The sequence below is a fragment of the Halictus rubicundus genome, chromosome 10 (assembly GCF_050948215.1).
Source record: "Halictus rubicundus isolate RS-2024b chromosome 10, iyHalRubi1_principal, whole genome shotgun sequence".
NCBI lineage: Eukaryota > Metazoa > Arthropoda > Insecta > Hymenoptera > Halictidae > Halictus > Halictus rubicundus.
Window position 1 is genome coordinate 5,350,250 of NC_135158.1, and position 16,928 is coordinate 5,367,177.

Genomic DNA, 16,928 nt, shown 5'->3' on the forward strand with positions numbered 1-16,928 from the left:
CAGAAATAGTGGGACTTCATCTTCGAAAATCGCTACCTACAAATTTTTTATCGATTTTATAAATTCTGAAAAATTCCGTGCTTGAAACTGGCAGAAAAGATGCTTGATACTGTTAAGGGTTGGTTTTATTTTGCAGAGTCAAGGACAGTCGTTTTAGCTAGACCATCACACGTTTTCTGACCTGATGAGGGTGTATAAAAATTTATTTTTTAATTAATCTTTACTGGGATGGAAGCAATGACAGCGTTATGGATCTTCGTGACTGTTTACTAGGGGTTGCGCACCCGTTGCGGCGCTTCGCGGTGAACCTTCCTGTGTAGTTTTCCTATAGCTGATAAGTTACCAACAGGAGAAATGCTTGTTAATTTACCAGGTTAGTTGAAAGAAGGTTCGCTCTATCACGCGGTATAATTAGATTTTGCCCCAAACCCTTCACTTCCAAAATAAATTCAAAAATGCCCAACTGAAGTGGCTGCTTTAACGGCACCTCGCTCTCTTTAAAATTATTTACATAGTATAAATGTTGCTAATGTTATAATAAAATATACCATTGTGTTCGGGAGAGTTTGCAGAATTTTTCTACGTAAAAATCAATCCTGTAGCTTTCGCGGTTATTGCAGAAAAAATTCTTAAAGTTGAAAATGTACTTTTCGTGTGTTTATTAGACCCTTTTTTAAATTTATTATTTGATACAGTACTTTATTCACCTCCAATGAAAACAACTAAATATAAGGGGGTAATCTATTTTTGCGCGTTCAGACGAAATAGAACGGCTCATCGAGTACCAGGCGACATCTCTCGGACACATAAAGCCCAACCATAAACGTGGTTCGCCTACTCGCCCACTAGTTCCGCCACTGTGCGCATTTTCTGTTCAAAGATATGTGTGTGGAGTGTGGATACGTGAGAGTCCATGGATCACACTTCCTTCTGCTATCTTGCTGACATGGGCTCCTCGAAGTAATACCAGCACGATTTCACGTGGTTGTTGAATGAAACTAAAGCCGATTATCCCACGTACAACATGATACCGATTCATCCAACGACACGTTCATGATATCATTCGTGAAACATTGATCTGGTTCGACGACAACGTGGGACCATCATTCATGGACACTTTGCACGAACTGGAGAAAATTGTTCATTGTGACGGTGTATTGCATCACCGTAAGTGTTCAACGTTTTCTCGATTGATTATCGGACGTTGACGACCGAGTACATCTTATTGACACCTTGGCTGATAGTGACCTTGCGGAGTTGCTATGTAGATCGTGAAATGGGACCACGGTGCGCCGCGTTTTCTTGGCGTACGAACTATGTTGAATTAATAACAACGTGTTAACGAGTGAAATTCGTGGCTGCTATTAGTTCGATTTATTCGCTGCCCTCGTCGTTTCACCTGATGACATATAGCACGTGTACGTGTACCTACACGACAACTTGTGTTCGTGTCAAAAATGCACTCGAGCTATTATTGTAACACTTGGTATATTATTAATCTACACACGTTTACGCAGTAAATTTATCACGTACGTTCGTGCGCACTGTTTTTGCAGACAAGTTTCGAGCCGTATCTACAAATACACATACATATCTGTATCACATTTCTGTATTTTTTTTTATCAGTTTCGTGAAAGATTTGGGCGATAATTCCACTCAAAATATTGATGAGATATGCAGCATCAGGTTGAACATATACTGCCGGAAACCTTAGCGTTTAAATACTACGACATTATTGGAACTGGTATCGATATAAATCCAGGAAATGACTGCGGTAGAGGCACCACCGTTCATCCGTACCATCGAGTGGGATATGATGGACAAGACAAAGTTCTTTCCACTGAGCATGCTTTCGTCATTCTCGGTGCGCTGCTGCTTATATCCCTTAACAGTAATCAAAACACGTTTACAAATTCAAAGGCACAATCATATGTACACTGGTAAGTCTCTCAGAACATCTACTCAACTATGAACAGTTTAATAGCCGTTTCTAATTTTTATTGATTGTCCACAGGAATGATAGATGCTTGCAAGAAGATCTACAAAGCAGAAGGCTCGGCAGGCTTTTATAGGGGATTCTGGATCAGTTCTATACAAATTGTATCTAGTGTCTTTTATGTATCAACCTACGAAGGTGTGCGTCATTTACTGGGACAAGATCAGCTTATAGGTCACATAGACTCAAGAATGAAAGCGACTATCGCCGGTGGTGCTGCTAGCTTGGTAGGGCAAACAATAGTAGTTCCTTTCGATGTTCTGAGCCAGCACTTGATGGTTCTTGGGATCAACAATCTGAAAAGTGGCAAATACCATATGGATAAAGTAAGTGGAGCAAGAGAGGGATAGATGTCTACCATTTCTTTGCTTATTTTAATTATTTACAGATGGGAATGAATCCATTAGGACTAACGTTGGAACCAGGAAAGACTCGTGCTCAAATCTCAGCTGATATAGTTAGATTGATTTATCAGAGCGACGGGTATAGAGGATTTTATCGGGGATACCTCGCGTCGTTGTGTGCCTACGTTCCAAACAGCGCACTTTGGTGGGGACTTTATATATCTTATCAAGGTAATGGTCATATAAAAATATCGTGAAACTTGATAGCAGATCTCACGCGTAAACTCGTTCGATTGCAGATGAACTGTTCCGATTATTCCCCGAATGGTTCTCCCACTTGTTCATTCAAGCAGTGGCTGGTACATTGGGTGGGTTCACTACTACAATTATCACGAACCCTCTGGACATTGTCAGAGCAAGGCTGCAGGTGCAGAGATTAGACAGTATGTTTAGCGCGTTCAAAGTTCTTTGGGACGAAGAGAGATTTCAGATGTTCACGAAGGGACTATCCGCGCGACTTGTGCAATCTGCCTGTTTTAGTTTCTCAATCATTTTAGGGTACGAAACCATTAAAAGGTTCAGTATAACTGAGGAGTATAAAAGGTACATTAGGTGGTAAAATTCTCGCCGATGGTTTTTAGGTTCTTGCATTTCTCGTCTATTGTGTATTGTATGTATATAACGGCAATTCATGCACACCAAAGAACAAATGGAATTTGTTTTAAATCGTTTCGATGACAGTGCACTACGTTATACAAAATGTATGATAATTATAATTGTGACTGTGGTCCGTGCGTATATACTTATATACAACATATATACATATAATGATAATTGATTAAAATATTTATTTAAGAAAAAGTGGAGCATTGATTAGTCTCTCAAGTTTTAACCACAGTAACATGCATGTCAGGGGCACAATTTCATCTATTTTCGTAAATAGTTAGAATCATGCATCAACCATAAACCCCGAGCTAAAAACGGTTCCCCACGGATAAACGGAATAATTTGATTGCATCCATCTTCAAAGCTTCCTGACAAACTTCAAACAAAAAATGTGCATTTTGTATAAACCCTTTGTGCATCACACAAAGTACAAACTGTGTAATATATGTTAGATATATTACTGTGATAAAATACAATAACAGATACGGAAACTGTTTGCTGGAACAGTGCAGTTTCTATAGGTATGAAGGAAAAATTCATAACGATGTTACGTTGTATCAAGAATATGTAAATGAATAAATTTGTTAGTTACATTGAATAATTTATGTCGTTTCACGCGCGAACGTAATTTTATTTTTACCCACTACTTTTATTTTTACCCATTTTAACGACTACTGTGAGTACTTACGTAATTCGATGATATGCACCCCACAGCAGATAAAACACGGGTTTTCCATTTATCTTTTATTATAAAGGACAGCATATTGATAGATACATTTTTTTTCTTTGAAGGTACTTAAGTGGTCTCGAGAATGTGGCTCTTGTACATGAATTATGGTACTGTTTACGTTCGCGTGCTACCTACTCATTACAAATTAAAATTACCACGGTGTCTGTTCTGTGACATTATTTATACGGTATGTACAGGCCAGGAAAGTTCCTTTGATTTCCTTATAATACCTTAATATTAATCGATATATCTCTGTTATTATCATATCAATTAATATTAATATATCATATATAAGTCAGACACGCTGCAGTACGACGATTTCTCTTAAATGTTCTATTTAACGATAGCATCGATTTTCTGGATTACGAGTAGTGTGTATTCACGCTAAAGTACATTCTATGAACAGTGTTTTACAATAAAATTGTCTTACCATCGTCATTACTCCATATACGTCGACACAGATGAAACAAAGAATTGTGAATCATTACATTTTAGGCGGTCAAATTAGACAGAACGTCCCGTGTTTGTACAAAGCGCTTTCTAAACCGGAAATGCTGTGGAAACACTGTTCGAAAGTGTGAACATTTATTCCGTGTTTTACTACATTCCTTCCATTTTGAGCGATCATAATTTTTCGTTCTTGGACTGTCTACATTTTATTCTCGCTTGTCCTTTCTCAATCTGTCGATTTTATTAATCTCCATTCATTTTATTAGACTCTCAAGTTCTAATGAGCTTACGGTAACTATTATGACTAGTATTGTTAAGACGTCCACCAATTGCTATTCGCCATTTCAAACGGTGCCCTCACATCGCAAGCGTTTCTGTGCTCCTCCATTTGCCAAAGACTATTTTAATTGTTGTTGTAGAAATAAGTAGTGTACACTTCATTTTCGAGCCTCGAGTAGATCCTTAAGTTGTGTTCTTCTTCATCAAGATTGTTCTAAGACAGCGTTAAGAGGGAAGATACAAATAACAGTACGATAGCTTCCAAATGTAAGCAAACGTAATCATTTTAACAATGGTTGAAAATCCTGATTTTCGTTTATTACAGGAACTGTATCCTCCCTCCCAAATTGTAAATGTACAAAGGAGAATAAGGTGTTAGTACAAAGTCATTGGTAAATGTATAAATCGTTCGCGAACAGTAGTTCTCAACTACTAGAAGTCCAATAGTCTTCAAACCAAATAGGGTCCAGGCTTTTCTTTTTTTCTTAATTAATTGTCGAAACTTATAGCATGACAGGACGTCGTTCTCGCTGAATAATACTGAATTCATTGATCATCGAAGAAACGTTTCGTGTTTCACAACAGTTACATTAAATACAACGCTCGCGCATGCGCACACGCGTCTTTCGTTCAGCTTCGTTCTCTCTCGTATTATTTACAATTACACGGCGATGGTTTGTTTATGTACACTGAAATAGGTGTCTAGATTAGGGTGATTTCTCGTAAAACAATAACACCGTTGCTGCAAAAATATCCGCTATAGAAGTAGACGAGTATACATTCTTCGAGTAGAGATTGTCCGTTTATGATAATCGAAATAACAGTGACGCTCAAACTTGTGACGATTCGTCGACAGTCGCGGGAACCGATTTTATTATTTTTTTTTTTTCTTTTTTTGCGAGACAGTCGTTGGAACACAATTCGAGAGGTCGACCTCAAAACACTAATAGCGACGATCACGCTTCGAGTTCTTTCTATCTCATTTCGATTATGATTACAATTAAAATCGTTCCGTTTGAAACTATGCACTTTAATGGACAACGGGGCCCGTGCATGTTACCATCCCTCGTACGGCCCTGACATAAAAGTTCCTAGGATTTCACCCCCACTGCAAAATTAAACTCTAATTTCCTTTTGGAATGAAATTTCGCCTCTTCTCAATGCGAGAAATATTTTTCTAATTTCCGGGAAATTTTCATGGTTATGTACAAAAACTTCCCTAGGGTTTTATCTTCGAGAAAACAAATTAAATTAATTAACCTCGAAGCATAATTGAATTAACTCATATACAGGGGAAAGTTTTTGCAACTTTCGAAAGGGAGTTGTAAATATTATTAAAAAATTCCCTAGAATTCTGGCCTCAAATACAATTGAATTGACTAAAATACAAGAGGATGTCTTCGCGATTTTTGATCCGGAGTGTATAATAAATGTAGGAATTTCTGTAGTTGCTTTAAATAATTTGCAAGGTGTGCACGATAGATAGTAAAGTGTGCGAGCCCCGTAAGTGTAACTTCGTTCGCGTCGTCCGTCGATTAAGTTACATTGGCCTTGCTACTTGTTTCACGTTACAATTAATCTAGTCGTGAATAAGCGAGGAACGGCTCGGCGAATGGATTCGTTCCTGGACATTCGCCGGACGAGTCGATGAGGATACCTTTAGTGCTGCCAGTCTTGACTCTTTTGCTTCGAGTTCGAGGGAAGCGTCGAAGGCTGAATAAATTCGCTCGCAACTGCGCCAGCCCAGACACTAACTATTCGCGATGCATCGAGTTACGGTGTACACTGCCGTCACCTCCTCACAGCAACGCGTTCTGGCTCGACAATACAGAGCTTGCTATATCTATTCTCTTTGTCTGACTGCATATACTGTTTATGCATTCGTTCGAACATAGACTTCCCCTATTCGACTTGTCTGATCACATACCGTGCCTACTCTACTTTATCTGATCACGGAACTGCCTGTATTCCACTTGTCTGATCACGTGTCGTATCTATTCTACTTGTCTGACTATAGCTCGCCCTGATTCCACTTAGAACTGGTTCTTGTAAAGACCGAAGCATCGTATACAAAACTCTCGTTCAGCGTCATCCTCCTATCTTTTCATTCTAATTGCACCCCTATGGCAAGATCACCCCGTACAATACAAAACATCCCATCTGCATTTGAAACTGCACAGAATTGAATCAATCTACAAAGTCCACTCTCGAAGACTTTCTTCACGGAACGTCTTGGATCCTTTTTCATTGGTGTAAAATTACAAATCATCGAACCAGAATGCGACTATGAGAAGGGAGACCACAGTGTTCCTGAAGACACGCGGGACACGTTCGATCAACGATTCGGTAGGTTTGCTAAGGCTACAGAAAATCGAAGGGACCGGAACGTAAAAACGTTTCGCGAGCGACTCGGCTCGGCTCGCTGGCTCCTTCGTCGGTGGTACAAAACGCTATATACAATGGGGGAGGCTTCTGTGTGGTTTCTCCGTGGTCCACGTTCCGTCGCGTTCACCTGGCGACGGTAAACTGGGGGGGCCCATGTCGATTTTCCCATAAATTCGGGTCCCTTTTGTTAGAGGAGGGGGTCCGGTGGGTCGTCTTCCTCGCGCGTCTTCCAGGACGCCGTGAAGCTCTCGTCTTCCGGCCCAAAGGGTCAAGAAAGACCCTCGGTGAAGTCCTCTGGCAGGTGGCCTATAATCACGTATCCCGGAAACGAATCGCTCGATCTCGACGTGGCCCGGGCCGGGCCCCCGTGTATCGTCACATCCCGCCACTCGGCAATCCACTTCCGGCGCCGCCATCGCTGCTCTGGCTCACGCTACTATAGCTCACGCTGCTCGCCTGGCCGCCGGTGTTCCCTCCGGAAACGTACTGCAATCAGAAACGCAGCATTCTTAAACAATATTCAGGACAATTGGGAGTATTGTTGGTCCGGAGCTTGTACCGATATGTACAGCGGAGGGAAACATTTGTACAGATCTTTACAAAGACTTATGGTACTGTACAATGTTCTGTAGGGAGTTTATAATGTCCTGTAGTATTTTACAATGTCCTGTAGTATTTTGCAAGTAGTAATTCGCAATGCTCAGTAATTGCATCGACTTTCCTCTTTGCATTTGCACGCTGTAAAGGTAAGACAATCGTGAGGATATGAAATGCTTCAGACAACACGTCCAAAGTGGTTTGGTGATTTTTGGCGAAGAACAAACATTTTTACAATGAATTAGAAGTGGATTACACCGCAAAGAATGGCGTCCTTACAGTAACCAAATGCGATTATTTTCAAGTACTAAACGGTGTAAGTTCAAGCTAATTAAAAGGAAACATTCCGCAGTTTAATCGCAATCGAGCCGATTTATAATAAATTGTAGCCAAGCCTCGAAACTATCGTGGCCGTCGATATTCCACTTTAATTAAATTCCTGTCAGTTCTTACATTTCCGAAAATTCCGATGGAGTTAAACGATGTCCTAACTCGTTAATTAGCTAATTTCGACGCGGCCAGGTGACGAAGACGCGTCCGGCATGCGAATCGCGCGAAATAAATCGACGGTTGCACTCTTTTATAGTTCGGGGAAGGGACCCGGTGGAATTTGCTTTCCGAATGCAATCCCGTGTGTACTTCGTGAAAGATGAATGCAATTACTCGGCTACGTCCGCCTTGGAATTTTTATAGTCTTTCTGTTTCCCTCTATTTCTTCGTTTCCCTTCGTCCTCGACGATCTACCATCAACTTCCGGCGGCAGCTAAAGGACCCGTATCCTTTGCGCAGGTGAACTAACGCGAGATCGTCGGGACAAAATGCTGGTTTCATGGCGTACTGTATTTTCTCCAACATTATGGGAACTACAGGGCTGCGGAGGTATTCGATATTCGTAACTTGAAAGGTTTCCCTTTGAAGCTTATGGTTGTTGCTGGTAGATGGCTCTAGTATTCGTGTTTCTAAATTTTGTAGGCTAAATTGTTGATTTTATATATTCAAAAATGAGTAGGTGAAATAGAAAATTATTAGCGATGTCTCGTACATTTCTTTTGCAATGTGTAAGTTTAAACCGAAAATATTGTTTTCTCAAAAACTACTTCGAATCGAGCGTTTGGGAGAAGCTAATGTAATTATTGAATAAATGTAACCAGTGCCTACAACAGCATTTTTACAATCTAAATAATTGTAACTGATCTAAAATCCGTCATTTTAAGGAGATTAGTAGTTCTAATGGTAAAAACGCAATGAATACCAACAAATTTAGAAACCTTCTGATGAATCTAGATCCAACACGCAACATACAAACTCCAATATCAATACTGTCCAAGAATTAATTAAATATCGAGCGGCACGATTCAAATGGAGGGGGTTAATCTAATTAGGACCCATCACAGCGCCATTCCGGAAACCCTTGTCACCGCACGCGAAAATAAATTCAGACATTAGAATACTCTCTGTTCGATCGGTCGTCCCGCTTCCTCACTAACCAACATTCCAGAAACGTGCCCTCCAAAATTTCTGGCAGCTTCGAGGGCCAGAATGAATCGCCCTCGCAGCGCTGTTTCATGCTGTTGCATCAGTTTGATCAGTTGAGAGAAGACCAGCGGTGTGTCTCAACGAGGAGGCAAAAGTTTCCTCGTTTATCCCATCTACTGCCGAATTCCCAACGGAGAGACGAGACCGAATCGGATTTCCTGTTTCTTTGCGGCTCCCGTTACGATTTTATAGCGCCTCATTCGCCCGCGGATTAACGAAACTAAGTGACCGAGTATCTGGGTCAGCTTCCAACACCAGCCGGACAATCTAATCGGCCGACTTCACTTCCATCCGCATCGGTATGCCGTGATTGTGCCAGAACCCTTTTGTTACCCTTGGCCTTAAAACAACGCCGGCACACCTGTTCTACGGAATTACAACCCTGGCGACGTGTATTACAGCCACGTTGCACACCGGTTCATTTGTCAAATATTTTAATGACACGTCTGTGCAGCCTCGATTCTTGCATGACGAGGGAAAATGCTGGGTTCATGCTATCGAGGGGCTGTTCCACGAGACCTCGCACTTCTCGTTGTGGTTAGGGGAAGATTTGTGGTCGTTTCGCTGGTATCGGCTTTTCGGCTTTGTACTCGATATTTAGATATTTATTTGCTTTTTCAAAAATTCATTTCCCATTTCTCCGTGCCCAAACCTCACAGACAGCGAAAGTGGGTTTGTAAGCCTCTCTTTATCCGAGGTAATACTCCAGAATGATCAAAGATATGCAACAATGGTATAGTGTAGAGTTAGGCACTCAGATTGCCGGTCGATTCGCGAAATCGCGGCGCGGACAGAGTCTGACAACTGTTGTCCACGTTTGCAATTTTTCCACGGCTGGCCGGCTCGGCCGTATCGGTTTATTTGGTTCACGGGCAGAGGAGCCATCGAAAATCGTTTCTTTCCTCTCCTCCGTCCGTTCCCGATTCGTCGCTGCTCGGCATTCGGCGGCAAAAGGTGTGCGCCGGTTTCTCTCGCAACCGTGAAGCGGAAACCTCTATCCGTTGATCCGTTGCGACCTTTAAAAACACGAAGGCCTGCCGTTCCCGAAGCGAGAGGAGGATCGATCAAACCTATGAAGATCTCTGTCTTCGACCTGTCCACGGAACATCACTTTTTGGGACTCTCCCTCTCTCTCTTTCTTTCTTTCTCTGTCTGCAAGTTAGATTCGAACCGGTCGATCTTGTGACACGCGGGGCTTTCGATCGGGAATAACAACGGCTGTCGAGAACGACAATTGGATGGCATCCAGGAGAAGTGAAAAGACAGTCCCGGGGAAGATGGCGGATGCAATCGGAGCCGGTGGATCGATACCGTCACGCTCAAAAAGGCGAAAGTTCAAGTTTCCGGGCCCTCGCTCGGAAGTCGCTTTTCCAGGCTCCTGTCTGCAGCGAGCTTCCAAGCTTGGTTGGGTGCACTGATATGAGATCAGGGTGCGGAGAGTAATTTTTCTATTAATCTTTGTAGCCTGGAAAATATGTCTGTCTTCGAAATTATTTTCGAGATTTCGCGTTGGATTCGGCTAAAATACTTGCTCCCCTTAGTCCTGAAAGTCCACAAAATTTCAATTGGCTCTCTCAAATAGCTACTAGGGAAAATAAATATAAAGTTGCCGTATTTTCCACGTACCCAAAAATATGCTCACACCCTTTAAATATGCAAAAGACGAAAATACGAACGAGGCAGCACAGCAACTGTTTTCTCGAGAAAAGGAAGTCTTGAAATCGACTGTCTGCAGCAGGATACCGCTTTAAGGAAAAATGGGGCCGAGGGTTGAAGTGTTTTCGGTGTTTTGCATCCGATCCGGTTCTTGCAGTAACGCGCGTTACCGTAGCCGTCCGATGGAAATGGGCTGGTTCTGTCTAACTCGAGAATAAAACAAAAACGATGCGGAGATAGGGGATCGCGCGATAAAACAAGGACGCGACGGATTACGGAAAAAGTAGGCGAATGCGGGCAGAAATGCATCAATATCGTCGGCCGCCGCGACCCGACCGATGCAAGATAATTCGTCCTAATGCACGAGAAGCATTAACTGGCACGCCCGACGTTCCTCGCTCGATTTCATTTTTCATTCGCCACCCTGGATGAGCGCATCCCTCTTCCTTGCGTCGGCTGGCCAGGAAACCAATCTTCCCCTCCGGCTCTCTTTCTCCTATTCCTTTTTTCGAACTTTCCTCCGGTTGAATCCGGAGGACCGCCTTCGACGGACATGGCCTTTAAATCATACTTTGCCGACGGTGGACGCTAAGAATATTTATGGCATCCTCAGATTTCAATCTTTGATCAGTTTTCGTCAGCGCACCGAGATCTCTGTCTTCTTTTTGGAGATTCTTTTGTGGGTCACTCAAATTTCAATTTTTAGTCGCCTTGTTTTCTATTTAGATATTTTCAGAGGTTCAAACTACAATTTACTACAAATAAACTTAGAATAAGGAATTAAAGCTTTTATAGGTTATATTAATAAGTTCTAGTTGAAGCATGGACTGAGGAACTATTTTTAAAAGCGTTCTACTTTGTGTTATGCTTTAATGAAGATGTATAAAGAACAGTTCTTGAAAATACAAGTACGGATAGAATTTATGGAACATGAGAGAAATTTATTTAAGACAGGACATCGTTTGTATCTCTCTGATGGCCTTCCTTAATAAATGTTCTAAAATAACTTGATTCCATAAAATCTGTATTACGAAGTTTCTAAAGTCGTCCTGAAAATACTTTTGAGACAGAATTTTTGTAATTTTTCAAAGTTTACAATTTTTTATGACTTCCTGCTGTTTGATATTTCATACCCAAAACTGACACACTTTCCTCAATTTCTGTACTGCAACCGCTTCCTTATCAGTCTTCGGAGCATTCTAGTTGAAGACCAATGAGGAATAATGCTGAATGTATCACTGCAATGGAATATTGTCTCCTTAAACGTGGAGATGCGGCAGTTGCGTCAGTAGTATTATCGAAACAATTGACGGAATGAAATGTATGCTTCTATAATTGAGGACCTGTATCAATGTTTGCTGTGCTGTCGACTGCGCGACAGTCTGACTCATTCTGTAAACAAAACGCGTATACGTCTGGGTTCCATTTCATTTTTATCGTTATGCTCTCATTGCACATTGAGAATATAGTAGATACATTAAAAACTGCTGGAGTATTTACCATAAATCGCTAACAAACTGCTAACGTTTCCTAGTAACTTGGGACGTGAGATTATATTCTTTATTCTTCTCTCAATAATCCCAATAATAAATAATAATAATTTAACAATAATCCATCTAACTTATCAAAAATTAACACTAGAAAATATCCAAAAAATAGTTCAACAACGGTGCAAGAAATAAATCTTAATTTAATGTTCCTTTTCACAAATCCCGTCTTAAAATTGCGACTCTAAAATCGAAGTCCATAACGCGCACCGAGTCGAAAAATCAAAGGGGAATATGTTGGACGAAGATGTTGGAAAAGATAGGAGAGCTCCGTATCAAGAAATCGAATGATCGGGACATATCCTCTGACCGAGGCACACCGATGTCAGCCGTAAGTTGATTGCCTGGTCGATAGTAGGAAATCTTTCGTTCACCCCTGTCGACGGGGGCAAAACATCCTCTCTGTGTACCCGTCCGTTCCACGGGAGATAATTCGGCGCCGTTACCGTCCGCCGTTCAATTATCCCCGATGATATACGCGGAATCGATGGGATCGGCACCAGGTCGAATTTATAACCGTTAAATCTGTTAAAAATATCGGCGAGTCGAAGAGTAGCCGCGTAGGACGCGATAAACCCGTCCCGGATATTGAAACATATTAGCCATTGGAACGCATTTCCCCCCAGCTCGCTGTTTTTCGGCTCGTGTATCGCTTTTTCGAATTTCCCTTATGTTTTCACCGTTGAACGAACTTCAGAGTGCAGAGAAAAGCAAAAGAACCAGGAAAGAAACGAGCCATCGTCTTATCTCTAAAGAAAACTGTAGAATGCAACAATTTTCCACTAGGCTCTGTTTTCTAAAAAATGTACTCCGAAGATTCATCTTGAAGACAATAATACTTACATTAAGTTGCAAGAAGTAGGTTCCATCAATGGTACGAAACGAACACGTAAAGGTCAAGTGGAAAGCTGCTATTCACGTGCCTGACCCATATATTCTATTTCCCCGGGCAAAAACTCGGCAATATTTTCGACTTTGCATGAGAAATCGTTCGATTTCCCTTCGCACCCCTGGCTCTCAACGCTTCTGTACATCGAGGTCGCGTGAAAACGAGCCGCCATAAAATCGACGTTCAACAAGACGTTCTCATAGCTCTACCCGCCACGGCGATTGATGAGGACTCCCCGGATCGTCGACCGATTTATATTCGTTTTTTTTTTCTTCTCTCCTCTAAATTGTTACGTCGAAAATAGGGGTTAGCACCCCCTTGCCCGAAGGGGTGGACCGTGGACAGCACAGGGGAGAGAACACGACCACCTCCGCCCCGTTTCCGACATTTATATCTCTTCCGGCGACGGACGTGCTCGTAACTCATGCCCCCTTGTTTTTCGGGACTTTCATGGCGACATTTGCAGCTCGTTCCTCTGCAGGCCCTTGGAACTGGCGGCGTGTCCAGTCCGCGAGGCCGTGAGAAATGGGGTAGCTGTATCACGCTGGCTTAACAACTTGTAAAGTTTGCCGGAGATCGCGTTTATCCGATGGCCAGCGATCTGACGGTCTCTGGACGAAGGGATATGTCGGCCTCGCCTTGTTCTCAGGGGGTTGAGAACTCTGGAGCCGAGGGTGGTTGTCTGGAAAACCCTTCTCTTGTTCTCAGAAAAGTTTTCCCCTTCATTGGATCAGCAGAGTCGATAGCAGGGAGGTTAAATGGCGAGAAAAGCTGGACAGTTAATTACCCACTTACTAGGGTTGCTTAGGTACATTATGGTCAGTGACCGTTGGTCAGAGGTCAGTGATCTGTTTAACACTGGAGCGATCAGAAGTTATCGATGACATTGCTAGAGAAAATTTGGTCATTGGTCACTGACCTATGATTAGTGATCAGTGGTCGATGGTCAGTTACCTTTTATACAAACTATATTAATATGAGAGTAAAGCCAGTAAGCGAGCTACATAATGTTAATAATGCAATAGTGTCAAAGTACATCACAGGATGCAGGAACTGACAGATTGAATTCGTTGTAATTTCCCATTTTGTAGAATGTAAAATTCAGATAGTAACAACTGAAATACATTCTATTCTTTAAGAATTGAGCTGGATCCGCTTCAAAATCCATTAGCCCGAAGTCAGTTTTATATGCTTGACTAGTCCCACTTCCGAACCCGACTGCGATCTAACCGCAACGGAGCTAAGTGCACGGAGGTCGGTCGCGGAGCTAATTTTTCGGATAGGAATCCCATTTCGATGAGTGGCCGACGATAGCTGGCCCCGCACATCGAAATAGCTCAAATTTAAATCTCATCTCCATCCGATTAGCATTCTGAGCAGCCCGGAAACTTAGAGTCTATTCGATGTGTTCGGTTGTCAAAGAAGCAATGCCGAGAGGTTTTCCGGAATAGAAATCTTGTTTCGATGAGAGAGAAGCTGCAGGATAGCGGTTCCTGGTTCTTGGTGGGCCGTTCCCTCGTTTTACAGTGGTACGCAAATTCTTGGCGCGGGGAGAACGAGCGTGTTCGAGCCGTATGATATAAAATAAGAACTGGATTTACGGGGCACGTTAGGGCGGCACGTCAGCATCGCGGAATAAAACCGGAAATGAATCGTAAAGGAGGTTATGATTTCATCGGGGCTACGACGGGACCCGAAACGAATGCACTCGGACCTCGGCACGGTTTTCCCTACGTACACGGTGCCACAAAGTTGCTAATAGTCGCATGGATCATTAGATGCGCTTTAAACTCTAGCGAAATTGTTCTTTTTGTGTTGTTAAAGTATTATGTTCGTTGAAAGAAGGAAATGTTCTGAAGGAACAATTTGTCGAAACTGTGTCTGTTTCTCCGAATACATGGTTAACATGTCACAGAGTGTTGTAAATACTCGATCAGCGTGGTCAGTGACCGCGTGTTGACATTTTCGGTAGGTCACTGACCAAAACGTTTTTTGTTAATGCGGCTTTATTATGGGCAGAAAACAAGGAGAAATAAGGAAACACTTTCGATTGAGTAATAGTAATATTGATACTTTTGTATTTTGCGACCCACTCTCACCAATGGCATCTTTACTAGGTCACTGACCAAGGCGTAGCTGACCGATAAAGGAGTTTCAAAGGGCAAAGGGCACGGTGATAATGAAATCAATAGCCTCTATGTTTCAAAGTTAACCCGTGTTGCTGCCTCTTGACTTCGTAACCCAGTTACTGATACTTGATGCTTCTGTATTGTCTTCACTCGGTCACTGACCACCTTAATTACAACTATCCGAAATTCTGCAGAACTTCAGCCGTTTATTCTGAGGAAACGGACAATTTCCGGCACATGGTTCCTGCAGAATATTTTATCTTACGATGAATAGAACACATTTATCTAGAACAAGGTATTCCAAATTAATTTTCATGATTACAAACAATACAAGAGGAAATTGACTAATATTTTCGTAAAACATTTTCTGCGGGGAATCTCTTCTAGTATTTCAATGACCATAACTTTGTGGCCACCTTGTACCTAAAAAAGCAATTCCGTCCCTTCAACCGGACGTCGACAGAGATAGGAAAAATGGCCACCGAGAGGTCACGCTCGAATTCGATTCGAAGAAAACCGATTTCGCAAACGGTAAAAGCCAAGAGCAACTGCTCGCAGCGTGACGCGCACGGGTTTCAATCGATGCCATGGCGCCCCTGTAATTAATTTAATTATTCGTCGGTGATAAATGAACGATCGCGAAATTTCAGCGAATTAGTTGATCGATTTAGAATTGCGGCCGGAGTGAACGCGACACGGCGGACCCGCGACTGATATAATTAAACGGGAACGCGTTCGGTACGCAAAGGTGCCATTTTTCGGTGGCATTTACCAGCCGCCCCGGAGTATTTACGACACAGCGTGCAAATGCCATTCGAAGACCCGTCGCTTCATCATTGTTTACAAGGCCAGATACTACTCCCCCGTGAGTTTTTATATTTTTATTTTCATCCCTTGTTTTACGAAGCCAGGCAACACCCACGTCGACATCCGGTTCTTTATCTCGATATGAGCCGCGAATTTTCTCTCGATACTGTTTCTGGACTCTAATTCAAGCGTCGGTGTTGATTAAAATTCGAGAAACTGTTGCCTTTTAACCTTTCACTCCTTCGACTACCATTTATTTCATGGTTACAGTGATTAGAACTTCTTCGTCGTTCATAATTTCCCTGAGAAGAAGAACATTTATATTTATTTAAAGGAACTTCTATTTGGGATTTGTTGACTTTAGAATAGATTTTCATCTCTTTAGATTGAAGCGAACATGTAATATTCTGTATCACACTGCCCTGGCTCTGCAGAGACCAAGGGCCACGAGGCCACGCCTCCTCGGGGCACGCTCAGTTAGGTGACGCTCATTGACTCTGCAGTGCTCTAGGATGAATCCAGAGAACTCCTACGACAAATTCTGGATATAAAATTGTTCAAAATGCGCAAAATTGCACTCTTTTAATCCTTAGATATTTACTAGTTTGTTTCTAAGCATGATTTAAAAAGGTAGCTCCTTCATTGAAACTGCACAATGTTTATTAAAACAGTATAAAGAAAAGAATAGGCTTCACATTGAATATGAAATTTGATAAATACGAATATTCGTTGATTACAATTCACAGCACGTTCGAATCTCGATTTTTGTTTGTTCTCTATTGATTTATTCAAATTACCTGAAAGTGGAGCAGCACCGTAACGCAGCTGTACTTTTAATTAGAGTTCCAGCAGTATTTTTATTGCACAGATTTTATTCCAAGAACGTCGAACCAAAAAGTCAGTGGTTTCGTAATAAT

General features: G+C 42.0%; 2 protein-coding genes across 5 annotated transcripts in view; one reads left to right on the forward strand and one right to left on the reverse strand.

The window, feature by feature from the left end:
- The first annotated feature begins 881 nt into the window (after nucleotides 1-881).
- On the forward strand, nucleotides 882-3,607 carry LOC143357853 (solute carrier family 25 member 44). 3 transcript variants are annotated; one of them, XM_076794486.1, is made up of 5 exons: nucleotides 882-1,167; nucleotides 1,627-1,940; nucleotides 2,015-2,322; nucleotides 2,385-2,571; nucleotides 2,640-3,607. In XM_076794486.1, the coding sequence occupies exons 2-5, from the start codon at nucleotides 1,766-1,768 to the stop codon at nucleotides 2,957-2,959; spliced, it is 990 nt and encodes a 329-aa protein (XP_076650601.1). In that variant the 5' UTR covers nucleotides 882-1,167; nucleotides 1,627-1,765; the 3' UTR covers nucleotides 2,960-3,607. The 3 variants fall into 3 exon arrangements, with proteins under 3 accessions (XP_076650601.1, XP_076650604.1, XP_076650602.1); XM_076794489.1 differs by having other exon boundaries at nucleotides 1,763-1,940; XM_076794487.1 differs by lacking the exon at nucleotides 882-1,167 and adding an exon at nucleotides 1,208-1,529.
- Nucleotides 3,608-5,811: 2,204 nt separating this feature from the next.
- The window catches only part of Dop1r2 (dopamine receptor 2), a 62,612-nt gene continuing 51,495 nt past the window's right edge, over nucleotides 5,812-16,928 (reverse strand). Inside the window, exon 3 of one of the 2 annotated variants that reach the window (XM_076794484.1) lies at nucleotides 5,812-7,336. In XM_076794484.1, coding sequence (XP_076650599.1) covers nucleotides 7,226-7,336 — 111 coding nt within the window. In that variant the 3' untranslated portion in view covers nucleotides 5,812-7,225. The remainder of the gene's footprint in view (nucleotides 7,337-16,928) is intronic. The other variant, XR_013082893.1, reaches the window with a different exon arrangement.